The sequence below is a fragment of the Indicator indicator genome, chromosome 14 (assembly GCF_027791375.1).
Source record: "Indicator indicator isolate 239-I01 chromosome 14, UM_Iind_1.1, whole genome shotgun sequence".
NCBI classification, from domain to species: Eukaryota; Metazoa; Chordata; class Aves; order Piciformes; family Indicatoridae; genus Indicator; species Indicator indicator.
In genome coordinates, this window is record NC_072023.1 from 18,420,588 (window position 1) to 18,442,926 (window position 22,339).

The 22,339-nt window shown below is 45.7% G+C and overlaps 1 protein-coding gene across 1 annotated transcript in view; it reads right to left on the reverse strand.

Moving 5' to 3' along the window:
* Window positions 1–309: 309 nt before the first annotated feature.
* The window catches only part of IRAG2 (inositol 1,4,5-triphosphate receptor associated 2), a 41,322-nt gene continuing 19,292 nt past the window's right edge, over window positions 310–22,339 (reverse strand). Inside the window, exons 18-38 of the mRNA XM_054387096.1 lie at window positions 20,300–20,361; window positions 18,970–19,035; window positions 17,823–17,931; window positions 16,016–16,151; window positions 15,159–15,240; window positions 11,164–11,210; window positions 11,017–11,081; window positions 10,767–10,883; window positions 8,385–8,461; window positions 8,175–8,247; window positions 7,034–7,088; window positions 6,920–6,947; window positions 6,218–6,358; window positions 5,652–5,786; window positions 4,525–4,672; window positions 3,682–3,725; window positions 2,679–2,756; window positions 2,516–2,580; window positions 1,755–1,856; window positions 1,510–1,611; window positions 310–553 (exon numbers count right to left, since the gene is read on the reverse strand). Coding sequence (XP_054243071.1) covers window positions 310–553; window positions 1,510–1,611; window positions 1,755–1,856; window positions 2,516–2,580; window positions 2,679–2,756; window positions 3,682–3,725; window positions 4,525–4,672; window positions 5,652–5,786; window positions 6,218–6,358; window positions 6,920–6,947; window positions 7,034–7,088; window positions 8,175–8,247; window positions 8,385–8,461; window positions 10,767–10,883; window positions 11,017–11,081; window positions 11,164–11,210; window positions 15,159–15,240; window positions 16,016–16,151; window positions 17,823–17,931; window positions 18,970–19,035; window positions 20,300–20,361 — 1,976 coding nt within the window. The remainder of the gene's footprint in view (window positions 554–1,509; window positions 1,612–1,754; window positions 1,857–2,515; window positions 2,581–2,678; window positions 2,757–3,681; window positions 3,726–4,524; window positions 4,673–5,651; window positions 5,787–6,217; window positions 6,359–6,919; window positions 6,948–7,033; window positions 7,089–8,174; window positions 8,248–8,384; window positions 8,462–10,766; window positions 10,884–11,016; window positions 11,082–11,163; window positions 11,211–15,158; window positions 15,241–16,015; window positions 16,152–17,822; window positions 17,932–18,969; window positions 19,036–20,299; window positions 20,362–22,339) is intronic.

Here is a 22,339-nt window from a genome sequence, read left to right on the forward strand (position 1 = left end):
TTTCTGACCAGACCACTTGGTCCTAGTGCTTGTTAGCTATCTTCAAAAGACCTGTTTGCTTGTAAACCTGAACAGAACAGAGACCCATTTTAGGTACTTAAAAAGTTTTGTCAAAATGGGGAAGAAAAATCAAGTTCAGATTTCAAGTCATGCTTCAGTAAAAGAAAAAAACCAAACCCCTCAACAACCCCATGACCCCAGTCAACCACCCACAGCCCAACCCAAACATGTAAGCTTAAATACACTACTCTCAGGTTCTCATACTGTCACCCACAGCTTGGAAGTCTAACTGCAAAAGGTCAGCCTGTCTTATATGGGGGGTGGTCCATAGTGTTGAAGTCCTACATACGGCCACAACAGTTGCTGTAGTAGAGTCCAGGAGTCCCCAGTTCCTACAGGTGCTGCATCTGCTGGTCTTTGAAGAGACAGCCCAGTGAGGAAGCTTGTGAGAGCAGCAAGCAGTACGAGGATGGAAACAGAGAACCAGAAAGTTTTGTTGGCATTGGAAAAGGAAGTCTTGAAATGGGACACCCAGGCTGACATTAACTTGCACCTGCACAGAGGAAGTCATAGATTGGTTCAGTTTTTCTTACAAGCCCTCTTCCCCCCTTTTCTCCCTCCCCAAGCAAACATCCACTCCCTTAACTATCAACAGTGAGGAGGCTGTTACTGTTGCAGGAGCAATGTACAGTGGTGACTTGTTCTGGATTTAAAATGCAGACTTCAGTAGGCAAGTTCTTGTTGAGCTGTTTGGGTGACTGACCCAACCTGTAAGCCCAGCCCTGTACCACAGAGTTTCTGAAATGGTTACACAAAAGCTGCTTTCAGGTCAAAAGTCTGCCCCAGGTTTTATTGTTTCCTAGGGCTTCAGTGCCTTCCTTGAGGTTAGGGAGAAGCCCTGCCCTCACTGACTATCCCAATCCCTGACCTCTCATGCTCTGTGGTACCTCCATCTGTTATCAGGTAATAGATGTTACAGCTGTTCCTGCTGTCTTCTCAGTTTTACATGCTAGCACAATCGTCTCATCTCTCCCTTGCTCAGGAATCATCCCAGTGGATATTCATATGGAATAGATGTTTTCTCTGCACAAGCAGCAGTGCTCCTGTCCTGTAAAGTGTTTCCAAGGGAAGCACTCTCCTTGAGGGGAGGTACTTGGAGAAGTTAGCTGGAACAGTCCAGAGTATGTCTTGATGGCTGTGTGTGAGTGTGTGCTAAAGCTGATGGAAAATTTTGCACAGGCCTCCAAACCTCATCTATTAGCCTAGCTACAGTAGCTTGTCACAGAGACACCACAAGAGGTGAGATCCCATCAGAAGGCTGCTCTTTACCTTATGATTCAGGATTACTGGTGAATCCCTGGTGAGGTAAGTGTGGCCCTTGAGATCACTCATTCCCAGCTGTCTTAAGAAGCAGGCAGTAAAACAACCAAACCTACAGCTTTGCTTCCTCCCAAAGAGGAAGAGGAACCCAAACACTGCTTAACCTCACAATGCTGTAAGGATACTTACACTGATTCCAGGTTCCATTTAGATGACTCTCTTCTTTTTTCAGAGACACTTTCCTCCTTGGATGGTTCTTGTACCTCAGCAGGTGATTCTGACTGCTCATTTCTGTAAGAAAGCACTAACAGTTCCATCAAGCACTCAAGCTGACAGAGCTTACCAAAGCTTCACTCTAAAGCCTCAGTCAAGAGCTCGTTAAAGACAACCCAGCCCACCCTGCACACCCCTCAGGGGGCTGCTGGGGACCTTACTTTGTTTCAGGATGTTCCTCTTCATACTCTTCCCAGGAGTAGGTGCTCATGAAGCGCTGGAGGGAGGGACGCTTCTCAGTTTGCTTTGCTCCTAGTCGCCCCCTGTCACATTTTCAACAAAATCTGCCTTAAATTTCCCCAACAGATACACAGCATGAAGTGAGACATTCTGCAGCAGCCTGCCCATCTGAACAGGCCTTCAACAACTTTCAAAAACAGGTGACTGGAATTAGGAAATGCTAGGTTTTTTTTTTTTTTTTTTTTTTAACAAAACCACAAACCCTTCAGTACTAGCTGCCTGGTTTTCAATATTCTAGTTCTAAGGCAACAGCCAATGGAATTAAACCCGCCCCCCCACATGCTGTAGCATTTAGTGACAAAGGCTCATTTACCTCCTGAGGCATGTGAAATTGAGGTGGAAGATGAGCAGGGCAGACCAAGACTGAAGATTAGTAAGAAATTCTTGGCAGTGAGGGTGGTGAGACACTGGCACAGGTTGCCCAGGGAGGTTGTGGATGCCCCCTCCCTGGAGGTGTTCAAGGCCAGGCTGGATGAGGCCTTGAGCAACCTGGGCTAGTGGAAGGTGTCCCTGCCCATGGCAGGGTGTTGGAACTGGACAATCTTTAGGGTCCCTTCCAACCTAAATATTCTATGAATAAGTATTATTTATTATACATCAAGATGTTCCAATAAGCTGCTAAACACAGGTAGTTTGAGCTGTAAATTCAACCCTACTCAAAGACAAGCCCAAGTAACTTTACCAGCTGCTGGATCTTCTGTGGAACTTATCACTGTGTTCCCCTCCATCAGGCTCACGGGGCTGGGCCTAGAGAAGAAGTTTGACACACTGACTGCACTGCAATTGTCATGCTTCAGCTGAGCCAGTTTCGGGGAGTCAAGTCCCACCTGGGACCCCTCACTTACCAGCTGCAACCCAATGCCTGCACTTGCAGTACTCCTGGGCAATGCTGCAATGCTAACTCTTCGTAGGGATGCTGGTGACTGTACAAAGAAGAGGCATTACCAACTCTATCAAGGAACAATTGCATTACTCACTGGTCACATAAAATACTTCTATTTTTATACAAACTACAGAAAAAAAAGTGACATACTAAAAGAATCAGATCAGAAGCACAGCCCAAACCATGTTCTTTAAAGCAGCACCTTTCCATACTAATTGATTTCCCCTCCCCTCTCAGGATCTGAGGTGAAGCTGACTGCACAGCTCCCACCAAGATACCCAAACTCCATGTGTCTGAACTGCCCCAGTGGTGCTCACAGGAATTCCTACAGTCATCTTGAACTGCACCCATCTATTCTTCCACATTTCTGTGGCCTTTTCTATAACCCCAATGAGAAGGCTGGGGAGAGACTGTTTAGAAGGGCTTGTGGTGATAGGACCATGGACAATGGTTTTAAACTGGAGCAGGCCAGATTTAGGTTGGATCAGGAGGACATTCTTCACAATGAGAGTGCTGAAATACTGAAAAAGGCTGCCCAGGGATGTGGTTGAAGGCCCCATCCCTGGAGACATTAAAAAAAAAAAAAAAAATCAGACTTGATGTGGCCTCATCTAGTCAGAGCTGTTCCTGCTGACTGCAGGGGAGTTGGACAAGATGACCTTTGAGGGTCCTTTCCAACCCAACGCAATCTGTGTGCCACACGATCTATATTTCTTAACCACTGCTGACAACATGGTCATTTCAGGTTCTATGAACACTTTATCTAAGTGGGACCACATGCAGTTTCCCTGGGGTGGTGGTGGGAAGTAGGGGTGAGGGAAAACTGTATCCTCATGGTTTGATGACATCAGCCCATATCTGAGACAGAAAACCACGAAGTCAAGTGTGTAGCAGAGCACCAGCACAGGAAAAAGCAAAGCACCGAAACAGACAGAATTTTGGTGTTAGACTGCAAGGGGCATTACCTTAAAGTTAAAAGGATTTGGTAGCTTTTTATTTGTAGCTTCATCTGTGAAGAGATCAGACACCAGAAAGGTTCACAGCAAAGGTCTGACTTGGGGCAGTACTGGTTCAAGCAAAGAGGGTATCAAGGTACTCTCAAAAAGCAGGACTAAGATTTCTAATGAATTGGGTAAGTTGATAATATTCACACATTACACATCTTCCACAAGCACCAATTTCTGTTGTATCACTAACTGCATTCTTCTATTACTGAGGCAGCGTCCTGTTACAGGACAATCTTTAGCAGTTAGGAAGGAACAGGCTGTGATGCAGGCGGCTTTTAACAGTCTGCAAGGCTGCTGCTTCTTGTTTTAACCACATGCTCTCTTTTTCAGAAGAATTTCCTGCCTCTCTGACCAAGCCACAAGTGCACAGCACCATCTGAAAACCTGACCACTCTGTCTGCTTAGAGAGGGAAATTCAGAGCACCTGTACTTAGGGAGTCCATAATTCTTCTTTAGAAAAGAGCAGAAAACATCTATAGAGATCAGTCAAAACTCAGCTACCTAGAAATAGCATCTGGGAGTGCTCCAGTGTGAGTTAGCACCCAAAGTTACTGCTCATAAGGAGTAAGATTATCACTACAACTTTCTGTCCAGTCCAGCACATTGCTGCATACTTGCAGTTTCCCTCCTGCACCAAGATTCACAACGGTTTGCATACAAGACTAATTTCAGGAGATTGGTTTCTAATGATTCTAGGAAATTGCCATTTTCCCCTCCCCCCCATCTATTTTTAGGACAGGAGATACAGCAGTCAAAGAACCCCTCAGGAAGGCAAGGGTCTGTCTGGCAGACTGCAGTTACCTCTATCTCCATGAGCAGTGAAGGATCTCTCGTTCTGGAGCAGGACCTGTTTCAGCTCCTCGAGCTCAGCGTGCTCCTTCGCATACATGCGCTTCAGGTTCTCCACGTGCTGGATCATGACTTCCACAGCCTTGCTGACTCGGCTTTCCTAGCACAGCAGGTGTGACACCAGCAGTTAAGGAACTGCTGCATGTTTAGAGTTTGACATTCCAGTTTGGGCATTGGAATTGCTGCCCAGGGGGGTGGTTGAGTCACCAACCCTGGATGTGTTTAAAGGTTGTTTAGACGTGGTGCTTGGGGATACGGTTTAAGGGTGAGCTTTGTAGAGTAGGGTTGGACTTGGTGATCCTGAGGGTCTTTTCCCACCTGAATGTTTCTGTGGTTCTGTAACTCCCCCCCTCCAGCCTAGCCCCTTAACCATTTGCTCTCATCTTGCTTCACTGTGATGCAAGATCCTTTCACCTCTGTCCAGCCTCCTGAAGTTACAGCCCACCTCCCAAACACATGCCTAGGTTACACAGGGCTCATTGCTTCAGTCATTGCTCTTATGCTAAAATATGTTAAGCCTTTGTTTTCTGAACCCTTGCAACTCCTCCTCATCTCTTTTTTTGATCTACAGTCCCAGCTGCCACCATGCCTTTGCTAGTACTGTCAGGGCATGTTTTCAGGCTATGGCATCACACACAGTTACACAACACTTAAGCAGGCCTCTTACAAATTTAGTTTAATAAGGCACAGAATTAACAAGAGAGCATCAAGACTTGTTACCACATTGCATTCTTGTGCTCTCTACTGCATACAGCCCCGCTCTGATGCCAAGTTTTTTCTGGATTTTTGTTTGAGGTTTCTGTTTGAAATCAGGACCACATATCTTCTTGTGTGGTTTTGCACAATGCACAAAGTGAGAACGCAATGCAGCTGCTCTCATGGTGCCTGGATTCCTCAGAACAACACAGTGCTGTGGGAAGAGGAAGCCAGGACTACGCTGTACTGGTCACTCTGCATTACACCCAAGAGACCCCCAACTCTAATTCTGGAATCAGAAGCCTGGCAAACAGGTACTGCTGTCCCTTTACATCAAGAGGCTTTTAGCTGTGTACAGAACACATTCACATGGCAACAGTTACCTGGTTAATAGCTCCCAGCATCTCTGCTCTGCTGGCGACTCGGGCTGCATACTGGCTAAGGAACTGCAAGCTCTTCTGCAGCTTCTTAATTATCTCCTGTGCTTGGTTATCTTCTTCACACAAAGAAGCTAAAGCCTAAAGGCACATTGGTAAGAAAACCCATGTGGGCTATGAATGAAGAAGAGTGAACCCAACTGATGATGCTGAGGAGTTGTGCTCAGGCCCACACAGTCACAGCATCCTACACCCTCCCTCAGTGTAACTTGGATACAGACCTCCAGTGGGCAGAGACTTCATCTTGCCTAGCAAAAAAAAAAATCAGCTGAAGACGTGGTCTTGCCCAGCATCTGTGCAACAGAAAATTCCACCCACCCCAAGCACACAATAAACTTGGCTGAAAGCTAACCCTCAGAGCAAAGTCTCTTAGATTTCAAGTGTACCACTTAAGAACTTCACCCAGATTTGCTTTAATGTAGTATACATTCTAAGGGGGGAAAAAACCCAAACCAAGGAGACTTTCACAGCCCCTCACTCCATCCATCCTAGCAGCCCTGACCAATACCAACCTCTAACATCTTCAGAGCATTTGTGATCTCCTTTTTCAGATTTTCCTCTGCCAAGTCTCGGGACCTTTCTTCAAGCCTTACTCTCTTGTCCAATGTAAACAAGTCACATTTAAAACCTAAAGACAACCTCAAAAACTCTGCCTGTTGTGGGAAAAGAAAAGATTTCAGAACAATCCAAGTGATACAGAAGCTTCTGAAGTAGATGTGGACATGACATTTAGGACTATAGCTCCATGGACAGACACAGAAAAGCAAGCAAACATGTGCCACCTGCCCAAAGGCAATGCCCATCAGCAGTGATGGGGGCAATCCTCTGCAGGCAGAACAGGTGAGATCTCCTGGCAGCATGCAGTGTGCCACCTCTCTTGTGATAGAATTGTCTTCAGTGGGCACATTTTGGCTGGGAGAAGGTCACAGCTGTGCTCCTTCACACTTGCAAATAAACATTTCAGTAGTAAGAAATCTTTTGTTCAGCTTGCAGATTTCCACCTTTTCCCATCTCATAGCTCCAAAATTCCCATAGGGCTTGGAAAGAGATTTCAGAAGCCAACTTAGAGAAATTAAACCAGTTTAAGCTACTCAGCAGCATTCTTTCCATACAGGACAAGACATTAATTAGGGCTCATCTACGATCAGGGCAAGATATTTGAGCTCACTTACAAAATCTTTCTGTTGTCAGAGATACAAACAGTTGAGACCTACCTCCACTTCTTTCTCATTAGGGGAGTCACTGTAGGATAAGAAACAGCAAACATTTAACATCCTGAAGCTTTAAATTCATACCTGCAGATGAGCACTGGAAGTCAAAACACTTACAGGTCATTTGGCTTTGTTTTATCTCCTTTAATGCCACCTGCAACGGGTGGACTCCCTGAGAAGAGAAGAAAAAGTTCTCAGACAAAGTAGAAAAAGCAGCCCTCCAAAACTACCTTCTCAAAGTCTTTTAAGCTCCAACAGAAAGCAGTATAAAGATTACCAGTGTTAAGCTCCTGTCAGTCAAACCTGAGTACTTCAGAGTCTATTAGGGTTAGTGTCAATAAGAGCCTAGCACTGTAAAAAGCCCCAAAAGTCAGTACTTTAGTTGACTTCAGCTAGAAAATGAGTACAGGAATGGTTAGTGATAGGTTTAGAATACTTACTGTGGCATAGCTCTCAACCAGCTTCAAAGGCAAAGGGGGAGGTGACCAGAAAAGTGGGGATACCTAAACATCCTGCTCATCTCTATTGCCCCAAGCTCTTGCTAAGACAGAGGATGTTGCTTTGCAGGTATTTGGGGAGGGCAGACGCACCACAACTGTTTCAACAATCCCAACTCCTCTGAAACTGAGAAGTTTTCCCCCTTTTCTAAAGGAGGATGGAACTGGATAGATCAGTATCTGCTGAAATCAGAGCAGCAGGGTTTACATCACAGAGCACTAGGGGTTGGAAGGGACCTCAAAAAATCATCCAGTCCAACCCTGTTGCCACAGCAGGTCGCACAGGAACCCAATCCAGGCAGGTTTGGAATGTCTCCAAAAAAGACTCCACAACCTCTCTGGGCAGCCTGCTCCACAGCATCTATGTTCCACTGCCCTCAGTGTCTTAGTAGCTCTGTGTTGGACTCTTATACAGTTCCCTGAGGTCCTTCTTGAACTGAGGGACCCAGAACTGGACACAGTATTCTAGATGTGACCTCACCAGGGCAGAGTAGAGAGGAAGCAGAACCTCTCTTGACCTACTCACCACAGCCCTTCTAATCCACTCCAAGATGCCTCTGGCCTTCTTGGCCACAAGGGCACATTGCTGGCTCATAGTCACGTTTTCCTTCTCTCCACTACTAACCCATTTTGATTGCTAAAACTATCTCATAACATGGATGTGGGGCAGGCAGCAGTCTGCACCTACTGACACAGTTTTTGATCCAGAGGACCAAGTCCTGTGCTCCAGTGAGTGAATGTGTGAATCAAAAAACTCTTACCTTTCCTGCTGGGGACCAGAGCTGTTGCCTCTTTGCTCTGCTCTTCAGCGTTTTTCTTTTCTTGGCCCACTTCCTACAGACATGTCAGAAAATAGTTACAGCAAGGGAGGAGCCACACCACCCCTGGCAAGGCCTGTGCCCTCCTGCAGGGTTTCATTCTGTCACTGCTCAGTCAAACCAGTCGTGTTTCACTGGCTGAAGGACTCTTACCAGGTCTTGCTTTAAAGCGTTTTGAAATGCAGGTTCCATGACAGGGCAGAATCCCTCCTTCTTGGGCAGATTTGCTCCTGGGGAGAAACATTTCCAAACCAAATGTAACAATAAAAATACAGCAAATCCAACATCCAGTGTGCCAGCCATGGGCCAACAGGGCCTTGGACACAGTCCCCCACAACATCCTTCTAAGCTGGAGACATGTGGATTGGATGGGTGGGCTGCCCAGTGGATAAGAAATTGGTTGAATGATAGTATCCAGAGGGTAGTGGTCAACTGCTTGATATCCAGATGGAGACAGCTGCCAAGTGGTGTCCCTCAAGAGTCTGCACTGGGACCAGTGTTGTCCAATGTCTTCATCAATGATATCAACAGCAATGTTGAGGCACCCTCAGCAAGTTCTCAGACTATACCAAGCTGAGCGGTGTGGTTGGCAAGACTGAAGGTTGGGATGGCATCCAGAGAAACCTTGACAGGCTGGAGAGGTGTGCTGAGGAGAATCTCATGAGGCTCAATAAGGCAAAGTGCAAGGTCCTGCACCTAGACTGGGGCAATCCTAGATATCAATCCAGGCTGAGGGATGGTGAGACTAAGAGCAGCCCTGCAGAAAAGGACTTGGGGGTGCTGGTGGGTGAGAAGCTGGACATGAGCCAGCAAGGGGCACTTGCAGCTCAGAAGACCAATGGCAGCCTGGGCTGCATCAAAAGCAGGATGGCCAGAGATGGAGAGAGGTGATTCTGCCTCTGCTCTGGGGAGACCTCACCTGCAGTGCTGTGTCCAGCTCTGGAACCCTCGACACAGGAAGGACATGGACATGATATCAACATGATATCTTCATGGCCCTTCCCTTCCAGAGAAGGGCCATGAAGATGACTGGGGAGCTGGAACACCTCTCCTATGAAAACAGGCTGTAAGAATTGGGGCTGCTCAGCCTGGAGAAAAGGTCTTACCTCAGCCTCCTCTTCCTCAAACTAACCAGTCCCAGTTCCCTTAGCCTTCATCACACTCATTTGTCTGGGCTCTTCACCAGCTCAGTTGCTCTTCTTTGCACCCCCTCCAGACCCTCAGTGTCCTTCTTATATTGAGGTTCCCAAAACTGAAGACAGTACTTGAGGTGTGGCCTCACCAATGCCAAGTACAGGGGGACAATCTCCTCCCTACACCTGGTGGTCAAACCATTGCTGGTACTTCTGTCCCTGCTGATTTTTGCAGCAGCCCATTGTATCTGAGCTGTCAGGCTCCTAAGCACCTTTAGAAGACAGGGGTCAGGTATTAGCAAAAAACACAAGTGGAGAGGCATCAGGGTCTCTGCTCTAATAGTAGAAACCCTTTCTACGCAGAGCTGTACAATGGGCAGCAGGCTCCTCGGGTTTTGCAGCTATTTAGACTCTGCTTTGCATGTCTTTCCTCATTGCCAAAGGCACCTAGACAACATAGGAAAATGAGGAGTAGAAGCAAATGAGCAAAACATAGTCTTAACATGGGGATGGAAATAGATTTCAGAAGGAACAATGACAAGAGTAATTTTGTCATGGTTGTAAGCAGGGATGCACATATCCTGTGCTGCTAATACAGAGTAGCTTTTCTAAAACCATAGTAAAGACACTGTGCACAGCTACTCCAGGTTTGTTTTGCTTTCAGTGAAAGAAGCACCATCAGAGCTGGTAAGAATAATTCTTTTGGATGTTGATGGCTATAGCAATAGACAGAACCATGCAGAAAAAGAGCATGGTGTACTAGAAGGGGTGTAGTTAGTTGATCAAGATGTGAAGGGCAGTGTGGGGAGGATGAAGCCAGGCTCTGCTCAGGGATGTCCAATGACAGGACAAGGGGCAATGGGTGCAAGCAGGAGCAGAGGAGGTTCCATGGGAACAGAAGGAGAAAGCTTTTCATTGTGAGGGTGCCAGAGCCCTGGAGCAGGCTGCCCAGAGAGGTTGTGGAGTCTTTCTCTGGAGACATTCCAAACTCACCTGGATGCATTCCTGTGTGACCTACTCCAGGTGATCCTGCTCTGGCAGGGCGTTTGGACTGGATGATCTTTGGAGGTCCCTTCCACCCCCCAACATTCTGTGATTAGGCCTTAGTGTCTCACCACCCTTACTGTCAAGAATTTCTTCCTAATCTCCAGTCTCAATCTGCCCTCCTCAAGCTTCAATCCATTCCCTGTTATCCTGTAACTCCAAGCCCTTGTCAAAAGGCCCTTCCCAGCTTTCTTGTAGCCTCCTTCAGGTACTGGAAGGCTGCTTTAAGGTCTTCCCAGAGCCTTCTCTTCTCCAGCCTGAACAGCCCTAACTCTCTCAGCCTGTCCCCATAAGGAAGGTTCTCCAGCCCTCTAATCATCTTTGTAAGAGTATCAGTAGGCTGCAGATGTTACAGTACCTGACAGAGGAGCAGCTGGATCCTTATCACTGTTCTTCTCCATGGCTGCTGCAGCTAGCAGATCATCAGCTTTTTCATGTGACCACTTCAGTGATTTTTCCTCCGTAGCAAGGGTGCCTATAACAATACCAGGAGACAGAAGACAAAGCTCTCAGTTCAGTGACTGCACAGGTTTGAGTCTATTTCCATCTTTTACCAAGGCTTTCAGTGCAAAAAGATCACATATCTGTGCCCCTAGTTAAGGGCTTACCTGTTACTGCTGCAGTGTTTTCCAAAGATGATGTAAGAACTTCTTGGTGTAAAGTTAAGTGATCACTGTCAAAACAGAATTCTTTCAGAACTCATCTGTATTACACAGTCTTAATAAAAGGTTTTAAAAGCTTGCACAAGACCTGACCTGGATGGGATGAGGGTAGCTGGTAGCCTTGTCTCTTCACAGTCAATCTTAACAGAAAGAGAAGAGGTAGTATCAGGGAGTGTTATTATATCAGTTTCAAGTAATTGCCCCAGCTGTGCCCAAGTTATTTCAGCACTGAAGAATAGATGGTAAGTGCACTGCATGCAGATTCATCTGCTGCTCAAGCCACCCTTACAGAGTGTGTAGGCTAGCATTTTACCATCCTTTGGAGTGCTAACTAGGATTCTACAGAAATCTTATCTCAGGAACATCATCCTCAGAGGTGTCTTTTTGTTCCTGACCTCATTTTTTGCTTCTAACACACATCTGCAAGTGACCAATGAACAGGTTAGCATACCACTGCTCTGTCTTAATGCTGTGCATCATGATACATCCATTTGCAAGGTTTTGACCTCAAACCCTCTAAGTGAGGTGCACTGCACAGAGCTTCACTCTGCTGTAGCTCTCAGGCTCATTCAGGCAAATAAGAGCATTGCTATTAACAGCTCCACCGAGGAGAAGATTGGAACGCAGAAAACGTGCATGGTGTGTTGCAGATTTTAGTGCCTGTCTTTGAATGACACAAGACTTCAGGATTATATATATAACAATTACCTAGCCACCTGAAAAGGCTTCAGCCCTCCTCCTTTCTATGCAAACAGCAATTCAGCAGCTAAATGCTGGTAAGTAGCTTGGCTCATGTTCCTTTAGCCACTACAGTGTGGTTCCGGACCAGAGTTATCACATCGCAGACAAAACCAACATCCTCTTCAGCTTTTTTATATGGCAAGGGAGATACTAAATAGAAAATATCCCTCTTCCTCATTTCACCCTGGTTAACATCAGCTTGCTTATTCAATTGACAGACTGGCCTCTCTTTATGGGTGAAAAACACAGGGAGAAACAGAGGTTTGAAGAGTTAAGTCAGTAATTGCTTGTGCTGAACTCCACCTAATGCTGAAGAGGAAAAAAAAAAAAACAAAAAACCCACAAACCAAACCAACCCCCAAGCGCACAAGCAAAACAAGACAAAAGAAAGAAGAAACAAACCAGAAACCATACTTTCTCCAAGCAGAGAAAGTATGAGGCTGGCCAGCTTTGGGTAGCTCCTTATGCACCAAGTGACCAAAAGCACTACCGAAGCAGGGGACAACCACAGAAAACAAGTATCAGGGAGTGATGACCAATGTCCTGATACCTTCCCTCCCCCCACTAATGTCCTCGGGGACCCAGAAAAGTAGAAAAGGAAGTGGCCAAGGCCCTCCAGTTACTTCCAAGAGCAAACAACTGCTCCCAGCATCAGTAAATGCCTCCTCATTCTTTTCTGCTTGCCCACCCATTGGAGCTCAACCACACTTACAAATCCAAGCTATTTTTATTCTTATTTGAATTCTCTGTTCAGCTTAAGGAAGTCCAGCACTGCATTTGCCTTGTTCAGGCCATCAGGTCTACAGGAATAGTAAGGAAGAAGGCAGTGAAAATGAAGGTCATGCTGGAGTGAAAACAAAAGAAGTCTAAAGGGCTTTTGAAACAAACACCCAACCACCACACCACCCAAACAACCCCAAAACACCTCTCACATCACCTGGAACCGAGTAAAGCAATACAGCACACAGTAGACAAAGGGGACTACAAGAAGGCTGCAGAAAGACTGTTTGCAAAGGCCTGGAGTGCTTGGAACAAGGGGCAATGGCTTGAAATGAGAGGAAATGTAGATTGGATGTTAGGAACAAGTTCTGCTCCATGAGGGTGCTGGAACACTGCAACAGGTTGCCCAGGGAGGTGTTTGAGACCCCATCCTTAGAGCTGTTCAAGGTCAGGCTGGACAAGGCTCTGAGCAAGCTGCTCTAATGGAGGATGTCCCTGCTGACTGTAGGGGGGTTAGACTGGATGACCTTTAGAGTTCCCTTCCAACCCAAACTGTTCTATGACTATTCTGCACACTTTCTCCCTCCCCAAGTGGGAGGTAAGCGGCATTTGTTTAGAACGAAGGAAAACCTTCAACTCTGGTTTTAAAGCCCCATACTGTTAGGGCTGTGGGCTCCCATGGGCTGCACTGGGTACACAAAGAGAAACAGCAACAAAAAACTCCACTTTCTACATTTCCTAACACAATCTGTTTGCACAAGACATTAGAGAATGGTTCTTCTCCCTAATAAAAGGATTGCATCCAAGATCCTGCAGTACATCCCTAATGGCTTTTCACCCCTTCTATTCTAATTAGCATAACAAAACAAGGAACCTCTATCACAACAAATTCTGACCACAGTCTTGTATAAATTCTCCCAAACAAGCATGAGCATTTGGAAGGCCTAACACGTGGTTTAGGCTGTGAGATGACTCTTACATTTATAAATCAAAACAAGCAGAAATAGCCTAAGCTTCATCTGGCTCTCACAAGAGCTCCCATAATAAATAGCTCCTAAAATCTAGAGTTTAGGACACTGACGTTTTGACAAAAGAATCTGAGATACTTACATGCTGAATGGCTGGAGCTGCTCAAGAATCTGCAACCACAGTGCAATAACCAACCCCCCCCCCCCCCCGGGAAACTTGTCCTATTAAACAGTTATTCAAATTTTTTCTGCACGTCACAGTGTTTAGAACAGATGCTGGACACAGCCAGTTTGCCTTTTCTGTGGGACAAGCTCTAATATTTTAATTCCCCCTCCCCAGAATATTCACATGGAAAGTTTATATATGACTAATAAAAAGGCAAAAAACGGAAAACTACATTTCTGAGCCCAACTGGAGTCACAGAAAGCTCCAAAGCAATGAAGCACAGGCATATCAAACAACTTTGCAAGGCTGTGACTTTCCAGAAGGACTGGATAAAGCAAGAGCCCTTAAGATTATCCTCTTTAAAGTAGCTTAAGTAGTAGCAACACAAGATAAGAATTCCTCATTACCCCAGCTGAGCAGTATGCTGAAACCACAGGCCATCCCCACCACTCTTACTTTTTACCCTCACTGCACTTCCAGCCTTGACACGCTGCTAGAGCTGGGCCACTGCTGCACTTGCAAGGTATCACAAACTGGCTGAGGCAGGTCTGAGGTTGCCTGCTCATCAGTCTTGCAAAGGTTATTTCCAGCGTTCATGAAACCACTGAGCGTTCTTCCACCATCACCACCAAGACCAATACTGAAGTTTGTGAAGCTAAACAGAAGCCCCGTGGGCAGGGCTGGAATCTAGAGTTCAACAGTGAGAAATGTGGCACAAGCACTGGAACTCCTGTGGAGTCTGCTTCTCTGGAGACTTTCCAAACCCACCTGGATGCATTCCTGTGCAGACTACCCTAAGTGATCCTGCTCTGGCAGGGGGGTTGGCCCTGATGATCTCTTGAGGTCCCTTCCAACCTCTGATATACTGTGATAAGCAGAGAGCACAACTAGGTGTGCTGAGCTGCATCTTGCTGTTGCCATGAGGAAACCAGCTGACAGCTCAAGCTGCACAGGCAGGATTCAAAACAGCAGTGAAGGCATCTCTGAGCCTATTAGCTGAGGGAAAGTTTCCATACAGCAAAAACATTTTACAGCCATGGAATAAAGTTCAGAGAAAGGCAGCATTCACAACTGACAACATCCTGTGGCTCCTTGCAGGTGGATAAATAAACAAAGCAAAAAAAAAAAAAAAAAAAAAAAAAAAAAAAAAAAAAAAATCACACGGACCTCCTCCTGGCAGAACTGAACAGACAGCACTGCATCAAGCCTTGAAACCATATTTAAAATGCTCCCCAGCTAAAAGCATGACCTGATGCACATGGTCAAGACTCTTGTACCTATAACTACAGTACATAGTTCTCCCAAACAGAAGGGACCACCCCCCAGAGAACAAGATGTCACAGCACCCTGCTGACTGATGTGATGTCAGCTCTATTTATCTTGAAGCAGTGCTGATTTATAGCTGCTCAATCTGGATCTGGGTCTGAGTAAGGCACTCTACATGCTTGAAACCATTCAAAAACCACATCTTGGGTATCTGAGACAGCACTCACCTCAGTAAGTGAAGAGTCCATCATTGTAATGGAAACAGGAAGGTCTGCAGCAGTACAGTTACCAGCATAACATATTTTCCACCTGGCAACACACATTTGATTTGCATACTGCCCAAACAGCAGTGAGCTATATTGCCCATTTTCCTTAAGTACATAACTGAAGTCATTGCTAGCTGTGTAGTCAGACAGCTGGTCTCTTGAAAGAAAGACAAATTCATCACTAACATCAATCCCTCCTCCCCAAAACAGCAAGAACCACCACCAGTCCTTCTAACCTCCTCCACACAGCACATGTCTACAAAAAAAACAGTGGCAAAACCTCCAAGAGCTGCTGAGCTTTTTGCTGCAAATTGCCTGCTTCTGCATGTTCAGGAACATCCTAATTTTTTAAAATATTCACTGACAACACTTAGCTAGCTTTCATCATCTTAAGCAGCTCAGTCTCTATTTTAAAGATGTAAGGAGGCAGCTTGATAAGCAAACCCCTCAGAATTCCTGCTCTAAACTGAAAAATATGTGACTCCTCAAAGCCAATAAGATGTTGGCTCTTTAATATGGGAGTCAGTTGTGAGTTAAACACTGAAAATAGACACAAGAATGCCTGCATTATGCTTCAGCTCTCCATGAAATGGAAAGAGCATCCCAGTATTTGGCTGACAGTTTAAGTCACCAATTTAATTACTTTTGTGATGAGAAGCCAAGTGTTATCCCCTAACACTGAGTGTCCAGTCTTTCCTCTAAGGGATGCCCTCTAGCTGAAAACAGCATGTGCTGAGGATACAGCTTTCCCCTGGAACCTGCTAGATCCTGTGGACTCTTCCACCTTTCATCTCAAAGAGGTTTTTTTGCCATCTTACTTGCACCCCACTGATGTCACATCTGAAGTGGATGCATGTCCCAGGTAAGAGCTTTCAAATGTCCAGCTGCCAGAGCTATGTCTACAAGGCCAGTCCCAGCTGTGCACAGGGCATGAGGTCTCCAAGGTCAGAGCATCTGTTACAACAGACAAATGGGAAGAGTGGCAGTTACTGGCAAAGTTGGATTTAGTCACACGTTAAATTTTGACTAAGCCTAAATTAATCAAGCAGCAGACCAACCAAATACAGATTTGTGATAAGGCAGCTTCCATTTTGGTACAAAAGGGTTAGGTTAAGTGACCTTAACATGTTTTGTAGATGGGGAGGCTGCAGCACCTGGGGATGGGGATTTTCCCTCAGTCACGTTATAGAAACAGGACAGCTTTTTTTCGTGTGTGACAAAGAGGGCTGGGAAATAGATCTTATTTGTTGGTATCAATACTGGGGTAGTGCAAGCTGAGAATACCTGCCTTATTTGTGGCTGGATTGTGCTATTCCAGCAAGCTGCAAGAATGCTCCAAGCTGGCCCACTGAAACAGCCCTTCCAGAAGAGCAGAATGCTCTTATAAGGAGCACGCACAATCAGACAACATCACATTCTAGTTCCTCCAGTATGACACACAACTGCATTTGAACATTTCATAGTTTGTGTGAAAAGTGCCTCTGTGCTGTACCAGCTCACTGCTGGAAGAAGTGCTTTGTCTGCAAAATCCCAAAAGCACTCTGCAGTTCTCCAGCTCTGCAATGCATACCTGGCAGTGGCTTTTAATCCTCATATGGCTTTAGAGTTGCAGGGAAGTACCAATACCTTATGAATGCAACAGAAACCAATAAATACAATTTATTTTTTTCTCAGGAGTTAGACATTCAAGTTTTCAACTCAGGTTTGACCCCAGCTCAATAGCAAAGCAGCAGGACCTCTTCCTGTACCTGTGCGAGTCAGAGTGAACAGGAAGATTATAACTCAAGCCCCCTTGATCCAGGCTGACAAGCATCTTGTCAGGAATATACTGGGATGTAGGACTTCTACCAATAGTTCCTTAAGCTTCTGGGGACTCAACTCTGCCCTGGTGAGGCCATACCTGCAATATTGCATCCAGTTCTGGGCCCCTCAGTTCAAGAAGCAAACTGCTTGAAAGAATCCAACACAGAGACATGAAGGTGCTGAAGGCAGTGGAAGATCTCCCTGCTGAGGAAAGGCTGAGGGAGCTGGGGCTCTTTAGCTTGGAGCAGAGGAGCCTGAGGGCTGACCTCATTCATGTTGATCAAGATGTGAAGGGCAGTGTGGGGAGGATGGAGCCAGGCTCTGCTCAGGGATGTCCAATGACAGGACAAGGGGCAACAGGTACAAGCTGGAGCAGAGGAGGTTCCAGGTGAACAGGAAGAAAAAGTTTTTCCCTGTGAGGGTGCCAGAGCCCTGGAGCAGGCTGCCCAGAGAGGTTGTGGAGTCTCCTTCTCTGGAGACATTCCACACCCACCTAATGCATTCCTATGTGACCTACTCTAGGTGATGCTGCTCTGGCAGGGGGGTGGACTGGATGATCATTGGAGGTCCCTTCCTACTTGTAACATTCTGTTATTCTGTGTGTGGTGACTCCTAGGCTGACAGACAACCGCTTTTTCAGGTCTTTCATTGTAAGACTTGTAAACATGGTTTAAGCCTCCTGGTTTGCATGCAGAAATAGGCTAAAGCCATCAATAGATTTTCCAGACTACCAGCACCTTGAGCACCACTGATACTCTTCTAAAAACTCTTCTGGTCATTCAGAAGAGAGACAGAAAAATGCCCAATGCCACCAGGTCTTACCTAGCAGAGGTGTACCAAGGCAGTAGGAAACATCCAAGCCCAGTGTTCTGGGAAGTTCAGTGCACAAGGTGGGTCCTCCACTCCACAGTGATTTAGAGCAACAGAGCTGCTAATTGCAAAACAGAGTGTGACTGAACAGCAGCAGCACTCAATACACTAAGGCCACCAACTTCCCTGCCCCCACACAGTTGCATCTGCATTTATGGAACTGTTAGTATTATATCATCTGTTGCTCTTTTTGTCTAGAAGAGCTCACATCCTTAATGGGCAGAACAGGTACAGGAAGAGGTAGAATAATTCAAATTCACATTTGCAACAGACATGTTGGTTCAACTACACCTGGAATTAGGTACTACAATGGAGGCAAGACAAGCAGGACAAAGCAACAAAAACACCCTACCCAAACAACCAACCCTATAAAAAAAAAAAAAAACACCAACCCCATTAAAAAAAAAAAAAGAAACAACAAGCCCCATTTAACCAAACAAACCTCAAAGAAAATAAAACCAACCAAGCCCCATAAAAATAAACAAAAGCAATACAATCCTTTTGGGCCAAGCCAACCCATCCAGACAAAAAAAAAAAAAAAAAGTATATCCATCCAGCACCCAGCATCTGCTACACAGTCAGATTTCCCTCAGCAGAAGCAGGAGCACAGCTCCAGCTCAACAGCATGGACAGAAAGCATTGCCCTACCCTTCCCTGCCCCTGAATGCACACCACTTGCTTGCTAGTCAATGCTGAAGATGTCATCTGAAGGTGGCTCCAGGAAACTTCTGAAGCAACACTTAGGCAGCTGCATTTGACCTAATGTTGCTTAAGTTATAACAACTTGAAATTGAAAAAATGTAGACCCACCTTCAGCCTCTGATCCTCCTCAGAAGGCAATTTATCAAATGCCTGCAGTTTGTCACAGAAACAATATGAGATTGGTTTTGAATATACTGTTGTATGTGGATATAGATGTGCATGCACATGGAAGTATGTGTCTGAATGTTTAACTTGGCAAAGATTCTCACAGTGAAGTTATTTTTTTCCTTCAGATCACAAAACAAACCCAACCACATCACCACAACTGAAATAAACCCCCAAGAACCAGTGTCACATTTAAAGCAGGCTCAGCAATGGTCATAGCAAGCACGCTTACCTTCCCCTTTACCAGCTCATGTGATGTGGGCAGCAGACTGGAGTCAGATTTTAACTCTGCATAGCACTGTTGTAACAGAGAAATAGTTTAAAGGCAGGCAGACATAGAAATAAGAGGGGAGAAGAGACAAGGAACACTACTACTGATTACAAAGTAGAATTTTATCTAGTTGAACTACTTTTCACCTGTCAGGAAACCTCTGCAGTTGTTTCCCCTTGCTACTTTCAGCCTTTTATTCTGCAGATCCTGACACACAAACACAAGTGATATTCACATGCAGCTGGTCCAGTTTTGATTCTGCTCCTCTGATGCCCCTGTTACAGCCTAGGACACCTTTCAGGCTCTTCTGTTTGTCCTTATAAATACCTTGTTCCATGTTAAATCCATACCATTCAGACCCTGAGCTACAGCACTCCTTACTAAGTTGGTTAAGGAAAAGAAAAAAGTTTTCCCACAACGCCTACCCCTCCACCCCCCTCTAGACTTGAAGAGTTTTTATTCAAAGCAAAGCACTCCAGAATTATGTGATTTCCTACGTATTTACAGAGGGGCACAAAGGACAGAAGTGTTTCACTGCTTAGGCCAGTGTCTGCATACTGACAAATATTTTATTACAAGATTTTAAATATCTGTTTTCCAGACTGTCACAGAAGAGATGATTGTGTGGGACAAATCACAGCAAATGCATTAGAGAAAGCTTCATGGAATGGTTTAGGTCCGAAGGGATCTTGAAGACCATCTTTTACCAACCCTCCTACCATGGGCAGGGACACCTTCCCCTAGTCCAGGTTGCTCAAGGCCTCATCTAACCCAGCCTTGAACACCTCCAGGGAGGGGGCATCCACAATCTCCCCAGGCAACCTGTTCCAGCATCTCACCATTCTCATTATAAGGGATTTCTTCCTGATCTCCAGTCTAAATGTGCCCTCCTCAAGCTTGAATCCATTCCCCTCTTGTCCTGTCACTACAAGCCCTTGTCAAAAGCTCATCTGCAGCCTTCTTGTACACCCCCTTCAGGTACTGGAAGGCTGCTAAGGTCTCCCTGGAGCCTTCTCTTCTGCAGGCTGAACAGCTTCATTTACTTCAGCCATATTTGTTTTCAGCCCCAACAACTGTTTAGAGTGAAGACCAACACCACACCTGTAAGTTCTAGTCCCACAAGACTGAAAGAAAAATCATGTGCAGACCAGTACATACAGTTTACTGCCTCCACAGTTATGCATGTCAGAAAAGAAATTAGATGAAGGTCACCTCTGCTGTGAGTGTCCTTCCACCAGAGCACATTCTATCCAAGCCTACCTTTTCTTCTTTCACCAAACAAGCATCATACCTGACACAGCAATTCACAGAGTCGCCTTTGAAGCAGTTCCCATCTCAGAACATTGGTAGTTGCTAAGAAGAGACATTTACAAGTCTGACATGGTTCCTTTTCATTTGATAACAAGCAGGCAGATGTTATAGCCTCTTTAAATCTGACTGCCACCCATCACAAACCCATCCTGCTTTGCTCTAGTCTGGTTATACCCATGACAGTTTTTCACAGGAAAGAGAACTTTCACCCTCCAGGACACACTGGGCACTCTTTCCTCCCTGTGACTATGTTTCCCCTTGTTCGAAAGAGGGGATCAATGCTTCCCCAGAATGTCAGGTTAAGGTGCCCCACTTCCCTGTGACTCCATTATGACTTACTGGAAGAGAAGTATTGGTCCTTACAATGTGACAACCTGTACAGAAGTTTTAAAATCAGGGGGTTCTATGTTATACTTTAAAACATTCTTTGTTGAAATCTGCCCCCGGGGACTTCTACATTGATTTAAGTCTGTCATAGCTTCTATACCACACCTGAGAATGGGGCAGGAGCAGGGGCAAGGTGGTGAAAGGAGATTTCATGAGCACAGTCACTTATAGAATCACAGAATTATTTAAGGCTGGGAAAAAAACCCTTTAAGATCATGGAGTCCAACCACTAACCTAACACTGCCAAGTCTGCTGCTAAACCAGATCCCTAGGTACAACACCAACCACTTCCCTGGGTAGCTCACTCCAGTGCTTAGCAATCCTTTCCTAATGTCCAACCTAACCCTCTCCTGGTGCAACTTGAGGCCACTTCCTCTCATCCTGTCACTTGCTACTTGGGAGAACAGACCAACAGCCACCTCACTACAATCTCCTTTCAGGTAGTCACAGAGAGACAAAGTATGCCCTCAGTCTCCTTATCTCCAGGCTAAACAACCCGAGTTCCCTCAGCCACTCCTCACAGGACCTCTTGTCTACACATCTCACCAGCTTTATTACCCTTCTCTGGACTCACTCCACACCTCAATGTCTTTTCTTGGGCACTTCATTGCCCAAGCAGAAATCAAGCACAGCTCTCAGTAGCTTGTTCTGCTTTTTCACTGGATGAGAGCTGTAGCAGTTAATGGCAAGGCATGAACACAGGAGCTGTACCAGGTTTACTTGAGTTGATCAGTAGCTTCCTTGGCCAACAGGTTCCCTAATTTCTCATCCCTTACCACACAGGTGGCAGAAAGTAGAGGAATGAAGTGGGTATGTGGTCAGGGGAGAGACCTCAGCCTTTCAGTCAGAAGTGGTGCTAGACCTGTCTGGCTTTCTACTGGAACATAAAACATTGTCCTCCCCTACTTGCCAGCCTTGTTTTTCAGAACACTTTGCAACTTCTCTACACATCTACCAGTTTATTCATCTAAAAGATTTCTGCAAGGTACTCAGACTCATTTAGAGACAGTTTGGGCCATTTTTGGGGTGGGTGGTTTTGGGGGAAGTCTCTTTGAGGGGGATTTCACTCTTTTTTTTTTTTTCTTCTCTTTTGAGTCACAAGGGCACCAGACCATTCCACCTGTGTGGGGTTCTCTCTCTTCAGTTACTCTAGTTTACTTTGCAGAAGAGCTTTGTCTGTTCAGGGCTGTAAAATGACATACTGTTTCCACTGTTGTGCCTCCTGCTAAAAAACCAACCCTATTGTTGAAGGGAACAGTAAACACGAAAGCAACACCAGCACACACACCTGCCCAGCATTTAGCATTGCTCACTAGTCAGTAAGCACAGTCTGGAGCTGTTTCTGCCACAGCTGTGCTTAACAGTTGTGCCTTAGAGCTAAAGATGGAGTCCCACTGGCTGTGAAGTGACTTTGCTGGGGAAGGAGCATTTCCCCAGGCAGGATGTGAATACAACCCAGGTGTGAACAGCCTGGCTTTGGGTTTGGACCCCACAAGGCTTTCAGGTCAGTATAAAGCTGTCATGTATCCAGGAGCAAGGACAACCTTCCCTGACATTTTCTGCTCTGGTTCCACCACACTGCCTGTCTGCTGGGAGAGGGAGGTTTAGTTAATTTATTGCTACAATTAGCATG